This window comes from Callospermophilus lateralis, chromosome X (genome assembly GCF_048772815.1).
Source record: "Callospermophilus lateralis isolate mCalLat2 chromosome X, mCalLat2.hap1, whole genome shotgun sequence".
NCBI lineage: Eukaryota > Metazoa > Chordata > Mammalia > Rodentia > Sciuridae > Callospermophilus > Callospermophilus lateralis.
Window position 1 is genome coordinate 19893644 of NC_135325.1, and position 13596 is coordinate 19907239.

General features: G+C 32.6%; 1 protein-coding gene across 3 annotated transcripts in view; it reads right to left on the reverse strand.

The window, feature by feature from the left end:
* The window catches only part of Dmd (dystrophin), a 2011337-nt gene that overhangs the window by 1277510 nt on the left and 720231 nt on the right, over window positions 1-13596 (reverse strand). For all 3 annotated transcript variants that reach the window (XM_077107047.1, XM_077107046.1, XM_077107045.1), the window contains 2 exons: window positions 10003-10137; window positions 6875-7024 (listed from right to left, as the gene is read on the reverse strand). In XM_077107047.1, coding sequence (XP_076963162.1) covers window positions 6875-7024; window positions 10003-10137 — 285 coding nt within the window. The remainder of the gene's footprint in view (window positions 1-6874; window positions 7025-10002; window positions 10138-13596) is intronic.

The following is a 13596-nucleotide window of genomic DNA, read 5'->3' on the forward strand; positions in this document are numbered from 1 at the left end:
ATTTCATATGTACATATATGAAAATATCACAGGAAATCTCACCATCATGTACAACCAGAAGACACTAATTTAAAAAAAAAACCTATGAGTAACAAGCAGGAAGATCAATAGAGTAGAGGGAAGGGAACAGAATAGAAAGAAGTGAGGAAAAAGGCAAGTACTGGGGACTGAATAAGAACAAATTATATTCCATGGTTTTACAATTATGCCATAGTATAGTTTATTGTCATGTATAATAAAAAATTTATAAAAACTAAAACTACTTGTAGAAAAAATATTCCATATCATAGGGATACTGTGAAAACTAAACAAGAAAATGAGAACACATGTATCTGAACAGTACCTGGGTCTTTGTAACCATTAGAGTATTATTACTATTATTATAGATTTTGTTATATTACTAAAAGATCTTCTGTGACTTGGTTACTATTATGGTGGAGAATAAAGTTATTATACTAGTCATAAAAATTATATGAATTGGTATGACTTTTGGAGCTGCTTCCTGGTTTGCTAACCATCCTTCAAATCATTGCTCTGAGAAGAAAATATAGTGCCAGATGATTATGAAGAGTGAAAGATGCCTTTTAGAGTGACAGAAATAATTTATTACTTATCTGAATGCAGACTCACACTCTGAAATTAGGAATGGAATCTAGCCTGTCCCTTTTAAATATTCATAGGCAATAAAAATTCTGGCTGTTTGATTGATTTAACAGGCAACTGAATATTACCTTAACTCTGCATAATTGTAGCTATAAGAAACATGGGTAGGCAATAAAAAAACAAACCACAAACCTCTGACATAGGCATTTAATTGAGAAGAAAATGGGTTAAGGCTCATCTTCAAATGAAAAAGCACTTACTTTATTAATGGGAAAACTGTTTTTCTTCAGATAAAAAAATCACATAAATAATGGCTTAAAACAAATTCAGAATTTTAAAAATATTTTTATTAGTTGTTAATATACCTTTATTTATTTATTTATATGCAGTGCTAAGAATTGAACCCAGTGCCTCACACATGCTAGGCAAATGCTATACCACTGAGCCACAACCCCAACCCCCAGAATTCTTGACTATAATGTATTAATGCATAATGTGGATTTGGGGGAATTTTTTTTTTATTTAAAAACTCTGTTTAGTGTAATCATTCTGTTTTTCTAGTCTTTCAGAATATGTATCCCAAAGTTCCAACTCTATTTCATCAAAACACCAGTCATTGTCTCTAGATAGTGGGAATATCCAAAGGATTGATTTAGGTGATGAATTATTATGTGTTTCTCTATTACATAAGTTGTCTATAATTGATTAAAGTGCTTTACACCTTATACAGAAGAAAGCACTCTTTGTACCCATCATCTTAACTCTGACTCAATATCATATCTTGCAAGATTCTAGCCCTATAAAATTTGAGAAGGATATGATCTTTAACATGATATGGTTTTAATCACAGACCTAAAGCACCAAAAGTTATTTTTTATCCATACAACTAAATATTTTATTTCCTAAAAAGGAGAATAAAGTACTGATTTATGCTACAACATGATGAATCATGAAAACCTTGTGCTAAGCGAAAGAAGCTAGTCTCAAAAGATTACATATTGTTCCATTTACATGTAATGTTCAGAACAGGCAAATCCATAGGCAGAAAATAGATTATTGGTTGCCATAGGAGTCGAGGGGGGTTGAGAGAAAATGAGGACTGAGTGCTAATAGGTATTGTACTAGACTGAATAGCATCCATCATAAATTTCATGTCCACCTGGAACTTCAGAATGTGACTTTAGAATAAGGTCTTTGCAGATGTAGTTCTGTCTAAAAGGGTGCAAGTCCCTATAGCAAATCAGCAACAGACCTAGCAGCCAGTCCTATTTGACTAACATCTAATATTTACCTCTCAACTTCCTCTCACCTTCAATGATAGACTGAAAATAGAAGCTCTCCATGTTGGGGTCACTCAAGGTTGGCATTTTAAATAACTTTAAATATTTCTTAATAATAGCTTTATTGAGCTATAATTCATATACCATAAAATTCGCCGACTTAAAGTATATAATTTAGTAATTTTTAGAATATCCACTGAGTTATGCAACCATTCACCCTAGAACATTCTCATCACCCATAAAAAGAAACTTCAAGAAAACTTGTTAGTTTTCAAGAACTTTCTTAACAAAGTACCACAAGGGTTTGGCTTAACATAGCAGAAACCATTCTGTCAGTCCTGAAATCTAGAAATCCAAGATCAAGGTGTCAAAACTGAATGGACTTACATTCCCTCTAAACCTAGGAAAGGATCCTTCCCTACTTCTTCCTTGGCACTGTTGGCTCCCAACAGTCCTTGGCAGTCCTTGGCTTGTAGCTGCATCACTCCAGTTTCTGCCACTGTCTTCACATGCCCTCTTCCCTTTGTGTGCCTCTGTCTTTACCTGGCCCTCTAAGAATTCCAGTCATGTGATTTACAGCCCATCCTAATCCACTCTAATCTCAAAAGTTATTTTTATTGCCAAGTAACTCTCAGATTAGTATTGATCAAATATCTATATAAGCATAGCCAAGACAGTTTCAATTCTATTCATTCAGGTTTTATTTATTGCTGTTATTGCATTCTGCTTAAGTGATCATTGAAGTATAGCTAGAGAACTCCTTCCAATTTCAAGATTTAGAGAATGATAAATTCTTATTTCCCTATCTGATGCATTTTCTTTTTCTTTCCTTTTCTTTTTTATCACTCAAAAAAAACTTCATTTTTTTTATTTTTTGGGGGGGATACCAGATATCGAACCCAGTGGCAATTTAACACTAAGCTATATCTCCAGCTCTTTTTATTTTTATTTTTTATTTTGAGACAGAGTCTCACTAAGTTGCTGAGACTGGCCTTGAACTTCTGATCCTCCAGTCTCAGGGTCCTGAGCAACTAGTATTATAGGTAGGTACCATGAATCCCAGCAAAAGCTTAATAGTTTAAAAAAAGAAAAATACCAACTTTCTGAGTCTGTGCTTATGCCTTCAACATTATCACAATAACTTCCTGCCTCCTTAAGAAATAAGTTATGCTTGATCCTGTTCTGGAAACATTTAGTTAATGGAAATATGTTCAATTTAACTATATAGTTATGTATATGCCCACATTTCTAGAGAATAGGTACTCTAGAATATGACCTAGTCAAAATAAAAGTTCTAATCATTTATTGACTATTAACTATGTTCCTAGAATAATACTAAGCACTTTGAATGTAGTATTTTATATTTTTTCTCACAAGAATCCTAAGTAACAGGATATATTATTACAGATGAGGATGTAGAAACCTTGAAATACTACCCAAGGACACACAGCAAATAAATTATAGGGGGATGTGTCAGTTATAAATGAATTATCTTTCAATATTGTCCTGTTTTAAAAATATATTTTTTAGTTGTTGATAGACTTTTATTTTATTTATTTATATGCAGTGCTGAGAAGTATACCCAGTGCTTCACATATTCTAGGCAAGTGTTCTACTGCTGAGCCATAGCCCCAGGCCAATATTGTCCTGTTTTTGATACTGAAATATTTCTCCCTTAGCCAGCTGGCATGTTGTTAAGCTTTCTCAGTAGAAAACATTGGAGTGACAATGGAGGAGGTTAACTTTCTTATGTTCCAGTGTGCTTTTACATTTCATACCTGTGACTCTGGTTAGCCTGTGGAAAAGGTAGAATCTGGCATATTGTATGGGTGCTCCAGTGGTGAATTCAACATGGGTAGCAAATCCATAGGGAGCTTCCTGGAGTCCCATCTGGTCTCCCAAGTTCAGAAGCAACCACTACAGGTAGTTTCCTAAGGAGTTTAATGTGTAAAATAACCAGCTTCTCAAAAAAAAAAAAAAAACAGTCAGTAGGAAGACTGAGGTTATAGCTTAGTGGTAGAGTGCTTGCCTAGCATGTGTGAGGCACTGGGTTCAATGTTCAGCATCACATAAAAATAAATAAATAAATAAAGGTATTGTGTCTGATTAAAAAACAAAAAAATAAAAATAAAAAACAATAGCATCCATTACAAGCTACTTTTCTGTGAATTTTGTCAGCACCCAATCCCAATAGTCCCTTCATAGTAACTTGAGCACCCTAACTACAAATTAGCTCTTGGCAGCAAACTCTATTGCCATCTTATGGATCCCAGAAATAGGCTTAACAAAGAGGTTTGAATATAGTCTTGGGTAGAGCTCCTCCATTTCCCACTCAGTTCCTTCCTTTGATACTATCCCTTATTCCCATGGCATTGTGTGTGTGTGGGGGTGCGTGCATGTACATGCTTATGCACCCACACCAGGACATTCTTTAGAGTTCTCTTTCATTGTTCTTAAGAATTATGAAAAAAGCTGTTACACACACACACACACACACACACACACACAGAGATGCACACACAATAATTAATTCCCAGTAAACAGCTAATACTTCTTTAGGAAATCTTTCCTTTTCAATTGATGATGTAGTTTTGGTGCCCTTTCTGCACCCTAATTCCAGGGATTATTCCTATCTAAGTTTTTCTTATTCAAAATTTCATGCTTTAGCAATGCAGTACAGTATTATGGTAGAGCAGCTATTCTATCAAAGTGTCCTTAGTTGAATTATCACAAGTTGAGTATGCCTTACCCAAAATGCTCGAGAGAAGAAATATTTTAAATTTTAGATTTCTTTGGATTTTAGAATATTTGCACCTCATGAGATATTGTGGGGATTGCTCCATACACAAAATTATTAATTTCATATACACTCTACACACATAACTTGAAAGTAATTTTATACATTTATAGTGTGCCTGTATCTCATCATATAAAGTCAGGTTCAAATTTTTCAAAAAGGATCAGAAAAAAATAAGCCAATTACTATGTATGAAGCCAATTACTATGTATAACCATAAAGCTCTAATAAAAAAATGTGAATTTGGAACATTTTGGATTTCAGATTATAGATGCTTAGCATGGACTTATGTTGGTTTCATATCAAAGATCTTTGAAATACAAGGCCATAAGTAGTTTATGTTTATAAATGGTTATAAAATTATTTTATGAATAAGGCTTATGCCAAGATCTGATTAGGGAATGGGGTATTCCTAAAGTTGGACCTTAGCCAAAGCCAGTTTCATGATAGGATTTCTGATTTTTTTAACTTGAACTATAACTTCTTAGCTGAAAATAATATACAAATACAAATAAAAGAATATTTTCACTCTAGAGCAAAATCCAAATTTAAATTACCATCAATTTAGTTACCACCTAGGAATATTTACTTTGACACACATTCAGTAACAGAATAACAAGGAAGAAACAATGAATTGCTTCAAATTTATCCTTTCCAATGTCCAATCCCTTATGTTCAAATGGATAAACTACTTACTGGAATACAGTGGCAGGATTAAAACCTGGAGGCTGCTCCTACCATACCTATACAGATCTACCTTACTGTCAGCTAATTCTCTTCAGGATATGAGAGAGAAGAGGTCCTATTCAGGACTTTTCTTCTAGTTTAAAACATGTAAAACTTGTTTTACATGTTTTAAACTCCATTCTACATGTTTAAACTCCATTTTACATATTCTAAACTCCATTTAAATATCAAAAGGGTTCCTGAAGGTCTCCCTAGTGACCTCCCCACTTAGTCTCTATTTTCCCCTTCACACCCTAAATGGATAGTATTGATTATGTCCTGCACACAATAGGAAATCAATGAATTTTGGCTTAAACAATCAATCTATAAATTATGCTGGATAGTTTTTTCTTATATATTAGCCAAAATGTTGAACAGTATCTCACATATAGTACATGCTCTCAGTAAATGGATATGAAACTAAACATCATGATGAAACAGGTTATTTTTTAAAAATCCATTTTTTATTTATGAAAGAGTATGAAAACAGTATTTGATTAGGAGAAATATGTTAAGTTTGATTTGAAAAGTTATGCATATGTATGTGAATTCAGAAATATGAAAATTTATCTTATATATAAAAAAGTTGTTGTGTTATTTGGGAGGAATAAACAATATCCAGGGTCCTAATGGAATCATATGTATTATTAAGAGATTATATGTGAGTATAACAAATGTGTATGGGGTTTTGTGTAAAAGAGAGAGAGGAGCATATAAAGACTAACAATCCATATTGGTATTCTTGGGTAAGGAAATCAAATCTGATTCAGATAAGATCTGACTTGAATACTGAGACAGGGGCAAAGGACATGTAGCTGATTATCAAAGAAAGGAAATAGTTTGCTAAGAGCTAACCTCAGAATTTTATTTCCCACCGGTAATGCTAACACACCTCCAAAGATCTGGGAGGTTCATACTTTCCAATGTAAGGAGCTGCAAATGAACATGCTCTGGATTGCTATTTTCCTACCTTCACATAGGCAGGACGAAAAGAGGTGGTGGAGTGGAGAGAAAATCTAAGATCTATAAAAAGGCAAGACACACCCACTCCTGTGGATTCCAGCTCTGGGGCTCCTTCTCTCCAAAGAAGTCTATCTCTGTCTCTATCTTTAATGAAACTTGCTTCTACTCTTGCCTAGTTGTTTCTTAGGTGTTTAATCTTCAGCACAGGGTGAATAGGACCGGATCCTGATTTCCAAGACTGGTATCAATACTGGATTATTCATTACTTTGTAGACTTTAGCATGGTACTGTTCTTGGTATATCTCAGTTTCCTGTTTAAAAAATCCTACATAAATGAAGATAAATTATAATATACGTGTGTAAAGAACTCAGTCAGATTCTGGTGCTGCTCAAACACCTGGGAGTTGAGCTAGTACTGAAACTATTCCCATTTTATCTGAGACTTCTATATCTGCTATACATTTATGAAAATAAGATTAAAGACATTTTTCACTTATCTTCATACCTCTTCATGTAGTTCCCTCCAACGAGAATTAAAAGTCTCAAGTTCCTCATTGATTAGTTCATCCATGACACCACCATCTGTTAGGGTCTGTGCCAATATGCGAATCTGATTCGGGTTATCCTCTGAATGTTGCATCAAATTCTCAAGAGACTGAAATACATTTGCAATAATTAATATTTCTATTCTCTTTCCAAATACGTTTAATTAACAAAAAATGCTCAACATTTCTGATTTATATATAATTACGCCAAAAGCATTTTAAACTGAAATTTAATTGGGATAATCAAATAAGAAGGAACACTGTTGCTTCAAAAAATACTGTGTTGATCAATGATTTTTTATGGGGTTATGATAGCATTATGAACTGAACACTTAAAAATGATTTACCTTCTTTAAGACATCCTTTACTCTAAATCCTGGAAAGATAAAATATTCACTTTCTTAACTTCTGTTATACATAGTGATATGCAAGTGACATCATTCTAAAAATATATGTAGGTAGAAGCTCAAGAATAGAATTCCTCTCCTCAAATTAAAAAGGAAGGAAGGAAGGAAGGAAGAGAGAAAGAGAGGAAGGAAGGAAGGAAGGGAGAGAAAAAAGGAACATTATCTCAAGAAATCCCTGCCAGGAGCCATGGCAAATGACTGTTTAGGAAGTTGATGCTGGAAGACTTAAGTTCAAGATTTCTCGAAATAAAAAAATAAAAAATAAATGTTTGAGGTTGTGGTCAAGTGGTAGAGTGATTGCTGCTGGATTTAATCTGTAATATTTAAGGAAAGAAAAGACAGGATTGGAGGAGAGAAGAAAGAGGAAGAAAAAAATCCTTTTGCTTTTCACATGTTTTTATACATACACACACAGCCTGTAGAGTAGCCACCTGCTGAGGAGCAGGTAAAAATGATATGGTTCCTCATGCTGAGTAAGGGATCATAAAAGAAAGAGCACCTGGGTGTCTCATCATATGGTTGAACCGTTATCATCTTTGTATAACTTCCCTCTAGTAAATCTTTTTGTGAAGAAAAAAAATGTTTGAGCTTTAGCCATTGCCTTATTTTCTGTTATTTATAGCTGCCTACCAATAATAAACTGACATACTATTTAAAACCAAAAAAGTTGTCTGGCTAGATTTACAGGGAAAAAACAATCGAAGTGCCAACTTTAGGTGTATTAGAAAACAATAGATTCAATATTGTCTTACTAGGTGTCAAAAATATTTATAAAGGATGGACATGTTTTCATCAATTTATTCAATGCTATTTTTGCTTATGCTAAAAAATTGAAATGTTCTAATACATATTTGTAATTTCTATATTTTTCTCAAATTCTGAGGAATCTCAACATATTTTCCTGATAAATTTAAGGAAATGTAAATAATAGAGACTTTCTGAATGATTTTGTTAAAAATATAACTATGACTTCCAAAACACTTAAAAAGACATATTTTTAGTATAAAAAATGTTTTTATCAGTAATTTTCTTTGTAATTTAAACATTTTATTACTTCTAACACACATTAACTTTACAGATATTTATTTTCATAGACACATTTCTTATTCTACCTCCTAATGAAATCCATAGGCTGTTAATTTAAAAAGGGAACTACAAAAAAATAAAGCAAAATTAAGGAATCAATTATAGAATTCTTAAGGAGTAAGGAAATTTAGAAGTCATACAGTTTATTTTTGGTGGGGGGGGGAGTCCAGGAATTGAACCCAGGGACACTTAATCACTGAGCCATATCCCTAGTCCTATTTTGTATTTTATTTAGAGATAGGGTCTCATTGAGTTGATTAGCACCTCTTTTGCTGAGGCTGGCTTTGAACTCACGATCCTCCTGCCTCAGCCTCCCAAGCCACTGGGATTACAAGCATGGGCCACCATGCCTAACCAAAAGTTCATACAGTTTTTGTATTCTTGACAATTGATAGTCTAGCCTGTGCTACTCAAAAATGTCTTCCTGATTAGCAGCAACACTGTCAGTCTACTTTAGCAAACAGAATTGTAAATAGTAATAATAAGCCTTTCCCCTACTTCCTTTTCTAAATATTCTCTGGTATTGCCTCAGGTTTTCTACCTTTCTCATTATTCATTCCTTAACATGCCCTAGAGTTTTAGTACATCACTTAAGTTGGTTTCATCTTTTCTGGAAGATAAATCACATTGTTACTTCACAAGAAATGTTTGCCCCATGAATATCTTAGAATAGGACAGGGCTAAAATTATAGTGTACTTGTGACTGTCCTCATGGTTCTTGATACTTATTCAGATCTTATAATTCTCTTGGGAAAAAAAGGAAATTGGATAAAATTATCTGCCCTGATATTTAAGATTCTAATTCTAGTCTATCTAAAAAAGTATTTCACACTTTGTTCACATCTCAGATAATTTAGGCCTAATTTGTAGACTTACACAGGGGCTACACTATTCATATAATTCTATAGGTATTACAAATGCTAAAATACATATTCATTACACGTAAATGATAAGCCAAAAGCATTGTAAAATGCATAGAGCATGAATGGTTAAATATTAGAAGTTAACACAACTCAAATTTTATCCTTGCAAACCTTTTGAAATTCACTTAATACAAATTTCCAAAGTAAAACTTGAAGATTTACTAAAATTTTTGAACATTTTAAAGGTATTCATAGTAACAATGCATGTCCATTTACTATCAGAAAACATATTCTCTAAGCTTTAAAAATTCCTAGAAATTAAATTTGAATATTTTAAAGTATTGCTGCAATTCAATTCATGTAGATTTCAAAGTGGAATTTATGTCTCATACTGTCATACTGTTTAGGTCTACTCCAAATAAGCATAATTGTACATTCACTGTCTTTAGAGGTCTGTAGTAGATTTAAGCAGATAAAATGTCCATATAGAATTGAGTGTTCTAACACAAAGAAAGAATACTTTGTAAAAATAATTTAGACCCTTTTTTGTAAACCTTGAGACCTGGAAGGATCATAGAGAAAAAGGCTTTATCAACAGTATCACTGAGTGATACATAGAAACTATATTCTTCTACTTGTTTGACACCTGACCTCTTACAATACTGCATACAAATTATCATCCTCTTTCAATACTGCATATAAATTATCATCATGTATTAATTTACAACTTACTTCCAGCACCTCAGAGAGCTCCTCAGCTCCACCAGGAACATTTTCAGTAGTTTTAAGTTTTGATTCTACTTCATTTAGCCACTTGTTTGCCTTCTCCAAGTATGACAATAACTCATGCCAACATGCCCAAACTTCCTAAGAAAGAAACACATATCAGAGATAAAATAATTTGGTAGGAAAGTGAACATGAAGTTGTCATTCCATCATTGAAATTTCTCAAAGTATAACATTTACTTTATATATTTTACCTTCCCTTTGCAGCAATAATTTAAAGTACAAGTAGTTACTCTGAACATCTAAAGTCTCTTTAATTATAAGTCATTAAGGAAACATTTTATCACATGAATAAATTCAAGATCAAGAGATTTCCATTTTAAAATATTATATTCACCAACATTAAAGCCTGGGAATTAAAAAGTTTAAAAATATGTAAAAATGAATATGAAAGCCCCAATTTCTCAAACATCAATCATTATCATTGTTTTGATCTCTTCTAAACTTTATGGTCTATTGATCATTTGATATTTAAAATTAAAATACCGAATTAACTCTAGTTCTCGTTTCACTATTATATCTTATTGTTTCATTTTAACAGGAAGCCATGTTTTTAATGAAAATCTAAGACTTCATTTCAATGGTTATATCTTTGTTTCTATAACAATAGATATTTATTGGATAGTTTGACTATTTTAATTTTGCTTACTTTTATAAATGTAGAGTGAATAGCTCATGAATATACATTTCTTTTTCATATTTTTTATTATTTCTTTGAGGTATATTATCACAAAATACAACTACTATTTTACAGGTATAATTACTATGAAATGGGCCTTTGATAGATATTGTAAAACTGACTTGTATACATACTTAATCAGGAGAAGAAATTCATATTTCTAAAAGGTATAGAAAAGGACCTTTCTGACTTGGGGGATATGGAAGAACATTTTAAATAAAACATTTTGTAAAACTGAGTATAATAAAGGAGACATATACATTTTACTACATAAAAATTAATACCTTATAATCATCAGAAGATACCTCATAAAGAAATTGAAAACATAGCCTCAAACATAAAGAAAACAACTGCAACTATTGTAATGCAAAAATAAAAATATTAAAAATACCAACAAATGACGGAGGATATTCTATCTCTGATTAAAAGATAAAGGGACATTAAGGGTTATAAGCTTACATATTTCCTTAAATACTTAAGGGTACCTTAGAACTTTGGAGCACACTGAGGTAATGAACAGAACAAAATAGATGGACATAGCAAATCATAGTAACCTATATATCACAGGTTGCCATTTTATAATTATCAGAAAATCAAAAGAGAACAATATCAAGATTGCAAAGTAATAATACAGGCATGTTTCTATATTATGATTATATCTTTTTGAGAAAAGACAGCTGAGAAAGAGAGAAAAATATTAAATATTAAATCAGTCATTTTCTAGTAGCTTTTGGATTGTAAATTTTGAGTAAACCTATAAATACTATATTTATAGTAGTATAATCATCACCACTTTCTATCAGTGGGCTGGGACCACCAAAATACAAGCTTAGAAAGGAATTTTGATTTCAGGAAAAAAAAATAAAACTCAGTTTTCCCATATTTCTCCTTTGTTCTTAGCTCTGACAAATGATGGAGGATATTCTATTTCTTCTAATGACAAATATCATTCTAAGAGGTCCTATAAGCCTCCCACCTTTCCTTATGTGCTTGGTATTTTATAAATACTTTAATCACAAATAGTATAATTAAGTATTTTGCTTTAAAAGGTGATAGAAATCTTAAATCTGGGTCATTTCCAGCTCCTGCTGGACTGCAGGCTGTCTTCCTTCTGGGCAAAGTTCCCAGTGGGAAAATATAAATATCTCCTTAAATACCCAAGGGTACCTTAGAACTTTAAAGATAAGGGGATGCAATTGGTAATATGTCTTATTAACTTTGGTACAGACTGAGGTAATGAACTATCTTGCTGATTTAACCATCACAATGGATGGCCTCTTCTGTCCTCAGTGCATCTGAAGGACACAGCTGGAGAGGCTGAATGTACCAGCTTTATAGGTCACCTTTACTAAATAAAATATAGTCCCCAAACCAAACTTGGAGCTAAAAGCCACTTAGAATAACTGTTAAACTTAACAGTTTGGAACTTAAAATTACTTTGAAATCACAGAATTCTAAGTGGCCTTTAAGGAAAGTAGAAATTAAAAAGCAAATTTCCTTTCAAAATAGTACATGGAGCTGATGTGGTAACAACCTCACACCCTATTTCAGTCATATTGAAATGCTGGGTTAAATATAAAGGAAACTTTTGAAATTCAAAGCTCATCTATAAAACTTGTTTCAGAAAAACTCAAGTGTCAGGAGAAAAGAAGTGTAAATAGTGGGAAACCAAGCTTAACATAATACTGGCTTATCAAAACAGGATACATGCCATAGAAGCTGGGGTATTTAACACTAACTTGGGATAGGAAATGAGGCAATGGTCTCCTGCATGCCAGACAGATGGAAAAGAATAAAGTAGTATACTACCCATTTTGAATACAAGAACTAGAAAACTCCTACCCACTGTAAGAAATTAGCAAGGAGGCTGATAAATCTTTAGATTCTCAATAGGAAAATAAGGATCCTCCCATTAGAAAATGAAACTCAAACTTGTATCACATATGATGATAAAATCTCTAGGATCCTGGTAGAAATAAATTAAAGAACTAATAAAAAAAACTTTCAACAGTAGAAAACAAAAGATATTTCTAGTAGAAAAAATATACTATAAGTGAGCTCACAAACAAAAACATTACTGGACACATAAGAAAATTCATTGCCATTAGAGGAAGTCATAAGTTGTAATGAATTGTAATTTCTATATCTTATGATACAGAGATAATAGAACAATTTTAGACAATTTTATTATAAACATGTTAAGTCTGATCATATATGTGTCCAGTAGGATTTATTTCCTTGAGTTTGACAACTAGTTTTTATGTAAATAAATAGAAATATCAGAAAAAAAGAGAAAAGAGAACAGTCGGAGGGAAATGGGGAAGGATAAGTGTAATTGAAGCAAACTGTACTCCATGGATTTATAATTATATCAAAATAAATCCTACCGCTATGTGTGAAATAAAAATAAAAAGAGTGAACTACTTGTGTGTATCCCCCAAATATAGAAATACTGATATATCGCAACTCACATAAAACTATATATAAAAATGTAGAAGTGAGGGGCTGGGGATGTAGCTCAAGCTGTAGCGCGCTTGCCTGGCATGCGTGCGGCCCTGGTTCGCTCCTCAGTACCACATACAAACAAAGATGTTGTGTCTGCCGAAAACTAAAAAAATAAATATTAAAAAAAATTCTCTCTCTCAAAAAAATGTAGAAGTGGACATATTTGCATTAGAACAAATAATAAAATCTATGAGTCTTGAAAAAGACATGCAATCTTCAAAGTGTAGGTGGTATAGGTTATAGGCAAGAGTTGACCTGGAATTTTTGTCAAATATTACAATGAATCATGAGTGCCTAAGAGAGCCCTTTTAGGGTTCAAAGTCCATATGAATAAAGCCAACCCAGATTCCTAGCAG